The 7,341-nt window shown below is 52.4% G+C and overlaps 1 protein-coding gene across 1 annotated transcript in view; it reads right to left on the reverse strand.

The window, feature by feature from the left end:
• The window catches only part of RPTOR (regulatory associated protein of MTOR, complex 1), a gene marked incomplete at its 3' end in the record, with an annotated part of 119,383 nt that overhangs the window by 12,231 nt on the left and 99,811 nt on the right, over nucleotides 1–7,341 (reverse strand). The window contains exons 23-24 of the mRNA XM_010140139.1: nucleotides 6,247–6,430; nucleotides 4,369–4,479 (exon numbers count right to left, since the gene is read on the reverse strand). Of these exons, the coding sequence (XP_010138441.1) occupies nucleotides 4,369–4,479; nucleotides 6,247–6,430 (295 nt within the window). The remainder of the gene's footprint in view (nucleotides 1–4,368; nucleotides 4,480–6,246; nucleotides 6,431–7,341) is intronic.

Genomic DNA, 7,341 nt, shown 5'->3' on the forward strand with positions numbered 1-7,341 from the left:
GGAGAACACTAAGGGCATATGTTAAAGTCTTGGCTTTGGTACAGTTGACTCAACCAACCACGTTCTCCGTGCCAAAGGCTCTGCAGACGGCGCTGTCATCACCTTGGAGCTGGTAAGGGAGGTTCCTGCAAAGATGCTTCCGCCAGGATCTGCGTGTGGCCAATAGCTTCCCCCAGGTCCAGCTGGGCTCACAGCTGAAAATGCCCAAAATACACTCACTGAGCACTCGAGGTGGCTCCGCTGCTGCTCCAGACCCTGGGTCTCACCAGTCCCAGTTATCATTAAGCTGATTGATGCTGGTTGGAATTTGCCAGTGAACAGGCAAGTTAAAAAAAGAAAGTAACGGGGCCTGAGCCTGCACAGAAAGAAACCTGGCAGAATTCTGCGACACTGCGGGAGGGTCACAGAGCTTTGAGAGAAGAAAAATAGCAAGAATAATGCAGAAGAATCCCTGTGGGTCCTTCTGAAGCATTACCAGATAATAAATGCACAATACTCTTAATGAAATAAACTCTGGTGAACTCCAACATATCCTTAAAACACAGGCAGGATCGTGCTGGGAGGGAGCAGTAACCTACGAAAATATGAACCCCATGGAACGTGTCACAGGGGAGCTTCTGGTGACAAAGACGTCAGGACGTGTGTGTGGCAGAGGGCTGTGACCTCTAGCTCAGCTGCTGCTGGCTGGAAACCCAGAAATTACTGTTCAAAAGAACTAACTTTTCAGGCTCATCAGTCATGTCTGTCTCGCTCCCCGCCAGCTCCCATTTCAGCATCCAAAAGTCACTGCAGTAAACACGAGCTCGGCCTGGCGGCTGCCCAGCTCTGCTCCACGCAGAGCTCCCAGGGGCACGTGGGAGTCTCCAACAGTGCGACACAACGAGGACTGCAACATGCCACCGATTCCCAACATCTCCGAGCTTCCCCTTGGGCAGGAACCAATTACGGTTCTGATACCTCCCACTGAGCAGAGTCATTTGAAAGGCAGCGAAGCTTTCCTCCTTTAACACATTGTCCCTCCCTCCTGACACGAAGCCAGCGCTTGGAGGGGAGCTGGGAAGGTGCAGCCGCCGGCTCCAGTGGTCAACCCCACTCTTCCCTGGCTGGTGTTACCGCAGCAGTGGTGTGGAGGGCTCGCTGCTCAACCAGGGCTTGGAGAGCGGCCAAGAACTGTGCCAAAGATAAGGCCGGGATTGATCAGGAAGGGTTTCTTATGTAATTCTCACCTTCCAGGATCCTCAGCAGCTCCTGGATGTTCTGCCAGGCCTGGCAGTAACAGATGCTGGCTCCCGCTCTCCTTGACTCAGGGCTTCCTGACAGCTGGCACCAGGCTTTCCTGTGCCTCCCAGTCCAAGGCCGCCTGTGGTGAGCAGAACAGCCTTCTACCCTGGGAGTTTTCAGGAAGAGGACAGACTTGTGTGGAGATCAGAGCTAGGGTAGGTATCTTTTTCCTGGCACGCTGAGAATTCACAATGCAGTATTTTCTTTCTTCTTTTATTTGATTAGATAATCAATAAATCAAATTTGGTATGATGTGGCTTGAAACCGAGCCAGTGATTTACACTGGAAATTAATCCCTCATCTTTCCAGCGAACACATTCTCCGAGCGAGGACTATGAAGCAAAACTAAATTCATAAATTAAATATGACTAAGATGCACTCACAGTCACTTTATGTTTATTCATTGCAGAAAGCGTTGTCTTGTCTTCCCCTGTTTACGATGGTAGGCGGCATCTCCAAATGAAGTGTTGGAATTAACCATCAGCGTCATCCTTTTCCATCCGTACCCGGTAGACTTTACTCTCTGCCTTTTCCGTGAGGCTGAAGTTCCCAAAAGGCAGCAGCCACGAGCTGGGCTGTTTGTTTCTTGCTCCTGCCGGAACAGCGGTTCTGGGAGAGGAGCAGCCTACAGCAACTCCACCAGCACCCGAGTTACTGGGTGGCCAGTCCCGCCTGGTGACACAGGCAGCAGTCGAGAAATGCCAAAGGAAGTTCCCGTGGCAGCACTCCTTCCCACTCCAGTGATGAAGTTACACGTAATCCCTGTTGGGATAGGACAACACACAGGACTGCCAGCAGAAACCTGCTGCTTGGCCTTTCAAAGCTGCTCCCCAGCAGCACCAGGAGATCTGTTCTCTTCCTGCTTTTACTAGAAAACACAGGTTTTGTTTTGCTCAAGCTTCATCGAAGACTTTGCTGCTGAGGACAGCCTGTGCTCCAAAAACTCAACCCCAGTGAATGTTCCCCCATGAAAACACTCAGGAAACTACTGAAAGAGCCATGGCTATCACGCACGCTGCTGCTACCCTATGAGGGAGAGAGAGCTGTGGCCGCGGCAGCGCAGGGCTGCAGCACCTGGGTTCTCACCTGAGACACTGGGACGCACTGGTGTGCAGGGAAGCCCTCCATTTCCATGACTCCCCCTCCCCGGCTCCTGTAAGTTAATTAATACAGGAACGCTCCACGGTTTTTATTTCCTCTCTTTTCAGCACGGGAAGCAGTAAACGCACACGCACACAGAGCTCCCCATCTACCCACGGAAGCTGCCTTGGATCGGCTGTCTACCGTGATCTATTCTATTAATAAAGACACCCCTCTTCACCGGGAAGAGCTTTCCTTAAAAAGCAGACAAATGTTTTTAATAAGAACTAAGAGACGGAACAACATCCTCCTCCTCCTCTCGAACTCTCTTCTTAACTGGAATTGAGGCACAGAAACTCGTCTTGGTGAGGGAAGACCCTGCTTTAAAGCTGGACTGAGCAACCGAGCCCCAGAGGCCAGCAATACGTCCTAACGAACTGCTCTGCTAACGGTATCAGAGGGAAGTTAAGTTCACCTGCAGCTGAGGCGGCGTCAGGCAATCCCTTCACCATCTAGTCTCTGCTCCTGGTGGTTCTCTAAAGAAATCGAAGCCGTGCAGGAACTGGCTGCCGTGTCGCCCGTTTTCTGATACCCCTGAACTTGGGGGCAATTACCTCAGCTCAGCACTGCAGAACTCAAGAGCCTGAAGAGGCAGTGGCGGAGTGGTGATGGACAGCTGGGTGGCCAGGCTTGGATTAGACAGCATGGAGAAGGTACAATTCCTTCACCCGTAAGGTGGAAATCCCCGTGGCTGGACACAGCTGTGCGTTGCGGAGTTGCTTGGGTCACGCATTCATGCAGACTGTGCTTTGTTATTCACAGAAACTGCAGCGTCTCCCAGAAATGAGGCCGCAGGTTCTGATAGTTGGGGCTGCTGGATTCCCGAGGCTCCCGGAGGTCTGCTGAATTCCCGAGGCTCCCGGAGGTCTGCTGGACCGTGTTTGCTCAGAAAAAGGCGAGATCTACCACTTGGTTTGATTGATCTGCCTGATCTTTGGCAGAAAGATTCTGGGAATTTTACAGTTTCTTCTTCCAGTCACTGTCGAACATTGCCCATCTCTAAGAGCTCTGGTCTGTTTTTTTCCTAGAACAAGGCTTCAGAGTCTCACTTCACATAAAGCAACTTAATTACCAGAACACACCTCTAGAAACATCTCAGAGGAGATTTTTCATTTCCACCCTCATTCTTTGCCACAATAGCGTGGTTTTTTTCACTTTAAAAAACCACCACGGATGCTTCCAAAGCTGTCCCCAGGCAGTGATGTGGACGTGCAGCCACTATCACTTTCTCCTTTCTAAGACCAAGGCGCCAGTACAGGGGGCCCGTAAGGAGCACAGCTCTGAAGAAACACTCAGTACAGAGACAAGAGATGTTCTGCTCCCTCTGGGACTACGAGGTCTGCCCTGGGACAGCACTCTCCACCATTTCTCTGCTTGTTTTAGCATCATCACAGCCAGAAAATTCAGCTAGAAAGTCAGAAAGCAAACAGCATCTCCCCTCCTCCAGCCTCTCACAGCCCCTGCTGGAATACAGGACCTTCTGTGCTCTATTTATTCATATTAAAAAATCAATTCACTTTGACTATAATGCAGTTTTCGATACATAGACAAGCACAACAATGAAACAACTCTGCGATACAACCTTCAACTGTGCCCAGCTGGTGGGTCTGGGTGACCTCTCCTCACTTTTACATTCTTTCCTGAACATGCTCCGTGGGGTGCACGGCTCTTGCTCTGGGCCCTTTCCCTGGTAACATGCCACTGTCCCCTCTGTCACTAACTCTTCTGCTCTCTCTGACAACTTCTTCCTCTTCCTTTCACAGCCCAGCGCTCACACAGCTGCCAGAGCAGCACGATGCACTCAGTCCATCCCTTCCCCTCCCCACACCAAAGGAAAAGGAAGGGGAAAGGGGAGGGAAAGCCAGTGGCCCATGCTGCAGACACCAGCGCTCGAGGAGCGGCAGTGCCGGGACGCAGAAAGCACGCCCCGGGATAACGAAGCATTACCTTCATCACTGGCTGAGCAAAGTACTTGGCACTCCAGTCACAAAACCCCGTCTGCACCGTGGCTGAAATGAAGCTTTTGTGTCCCACGGTATCGTCGGCATCGTCAGTGGTCTGTCAGGAAGAGAGCAGCGCGTTACCCCTCCCCTTCACGTGGGCAAGAGGGACACCCACCCATCCCCAGAGCACCGCCAACACCCTGCCGGGCAGCGGAAAGCTCGAACGCTCTGCCACGGGGGTGATTTGTAACACCTAGCTTTAAGTTAGCTGTCATTACATTAACTCTTCGGAAATGCACAAATTCCCTCATCTGCACAGGCCATAATCACATGAATCGGGGCTGAAGCACCAGTGTCTCGTCACAGGGAAGTCCCAGGACGAGTTTTCTCATGGTCTCCCAAGCATCCGGCTTGAGGCATGGTGGAGCAGTGAAGATGATTCAGGATGAAGCACAGACAGACTCAGCTTTCGATCGAGGGCACGTGTGCAAGAGAGAGACCCAGAACCAAACCAGGAAACCCGCCCATTGACCCAGATTCCTCCTTTTTCTGTATTTCTAGAACCACGATCCTGGCCAGTGCTGCCACCCCCGTGAGAAGTGCAGGTGCTCCTGCTATGGCTTCAACATCCTTCTCGTGCAATCACTCAGGAAAACCGGCTCTCCACTGCTGGTCCCTTCTGTGAGGGAAGGCAGAAACGCCAGCAGGAGGGAAGAGCCGTGACCTCTCAGCAGTCAGGACCCCAAGAGCCGTGCTGCCCCTTGTCCTGCAGACCACAGTGCATGCCCATCGCTTCCGAGGGGAGAACTCTTCCCTTTCACAGCACCAGCAGGGAGGGAGGGAGGGTCAATGTTCCCCCTCCACCAGGCTCTGTGTGTTGGTACAAGAGCAGAGCAAACCCCTCCCACGCACCAGGCCCGCAGCAGGAACGTGCTGGAGATGGGCTGGAGGAGAGGGAGAGGCAAAAGAGACACAAAACTGTCACTGGATGGCTGAGTCCTGAAGTACACAGACTGTGGGTAAGTTACAGTCTCGATTGTCAAGTGACGGCCACAAGCATTTCCAAGTGCTCGGACTCAACCGTTCCCACCTGCCATGACTGAGCTGAAGGTGGCTCTGACTCTTCTACACTCAAACCTGACGGACTGCTCTACTTGGCACTGCTCCCGTCTCTGGTGCTTCTGTAAATGGAAAACCGCCCAGATGTCTGTCCTTAGAACGTGAAACCCATGCAAAACCCTCACTGGACTGCTTGCGTGCTGAGGAGAGGAGGCCCTGCCATTCCTCCCAGAGTCCTCCCAGCTCCCTACTGATCAGCTCTTTTCTCAGCCTGAAACGAGGTTTGGGCTTCCCAAGCACTGCTCTGGGCTCACGCCCTCCCTGGGGCACAGCGAAGCGGGGCTGCCAAGCATAGAGTGGGTCAGAACCACTGCGAAGAAGGTGACTGTTCCCGCACAGGAGGATCCGTCAGGCTCTCAAGGGGAGTATCAGTTTTTGTTTAAAGGAAGAGGACTCTCCCCTTTTTCCTCCTCAGTCTCTGCTTTGCTGAGGATGGAGAAAAAGCATCTGAGGGTCACAGATCTGTCTCTGTGCTATCGCTCAGGAAGAGGGATGCTTGTGAAAGAATCAGCAATCAACTCTGATTAAACACCTCTTGGTAGCAGAAGTGAATAATGTCCTCTCAGAAGCTATAAACCAAATTTTATCCCGAAGAAAAAAAAAATTAATCCAATCCTATTTTATTGGTCAGAGGAAGCCAATGTGGAGTCAGCAGCAGCTGGAAGGAAACGAGAAACGTCAAAACAAACCACGCAGAACAGCCTGTGCAGCAATCCCGGCAGAGCGGGGACGCAGTCAGGTCTGCCAGGAGAAGACTCTGTACCTGCTCCGGCCCTTTGTCAAACATCTTCCTTGTCCTGGGGAACTGGTGGGAGTGGGGCGTGTACTGAACCCCCACGTTGCCGACGTTGGCAGGTCTGACGGAGGCGATGTCCCGGCTGACGGGCTGTTTCGTCACGTCGTTCGTCAGGCTGGAGCTGCTTGTACTGGTGGTGGGAGGAGACCCCCTACAGATCCGAAAAGAGGGAAAGGATTTGGGTATCACTGGACATGAGACCCCTGCGTGTGAGTTACTTTCCGTTTACTTCGTTCCCTTCCTACAGGGTTTACACTTCGCTGCTGCCGCTTCCTGTACTAAATCAGAGCAATCCCCCCAAAGAGATAAAACCCCAGACCAGGGGTGAACCTCGACTGCACCAACTGCAGACTGAGGCTGAGAACATTCACGTCTTGGGACCGACAGGTCCAAGTGCCACCCACCTGCAGGTCCCCAGGCCTGACCTAAGGCACCCCCGTGAGTCAATGGATTTCAATGGGGAGACTGGAAGTCCTGTCAGCCCCCAGAACCATGTTTTAATTTACATGGAAACTGAGGTTTATCGTATTGCACAGTTACTTGTACTATCAGGAAACAGAAAAAAAAATTCCTGTGCAGTTCTGGGCCCTCTGTCCTAGCTCTGAATCTTGCTGGTGCACACTGGGACCGCTGGATCTACACGAGGTGGTTTCTCCTGGAGAGCAGGTTTGGGGAAATAATCTACTCTTCAGATCCTGGCTTCGCCCATACCGTCATCTCCATTTCCCCGCGGTTTAGGCATCGCCTGTGGATCATCACCTAACCCTGGCTTTTATCAGCTCAAGGCGCAAGAAACACAGATCAGACTTCAACGGGAAACGCAGATCCCCCACAGGCTGGGCTGGAGCACAGTGGTAAAAGCAGCACCACTCAGCTCTTCCTTCCCATTCACCTTTAGTGTGCTTGTTCCTTTGTCCTGAAAAGAACAGGAAGAAACTCCCCTCCTTTTCCCACAGCTTTTGTTTCTGAACACCTCAGCAGTGCTAAATCACAGAGCTGCCGAGGCCTCGGCATGTTCCCTCCCTGGTGCAGCTCACTGGGGTGGCTGCTCGGGCAGTGACT

This window comes from Buceros rhinoceros, unplaced genomic scaffold (genome assembly GCF_000710305.1).
Source record: "Buceros rhinoceros silvestris isolate BGI_N320 unplaced genomic scaffold, ASM71030v1 scaffold7337, whole genome shotgun sequence".
NCBI classification, from domain to species: domain Eukaryota; kingdom Metazoa; phylum Chordata; class Aves; order Bucerotiformes; family Bucerotidae; genus Buceros; species Buceros rhinoceros.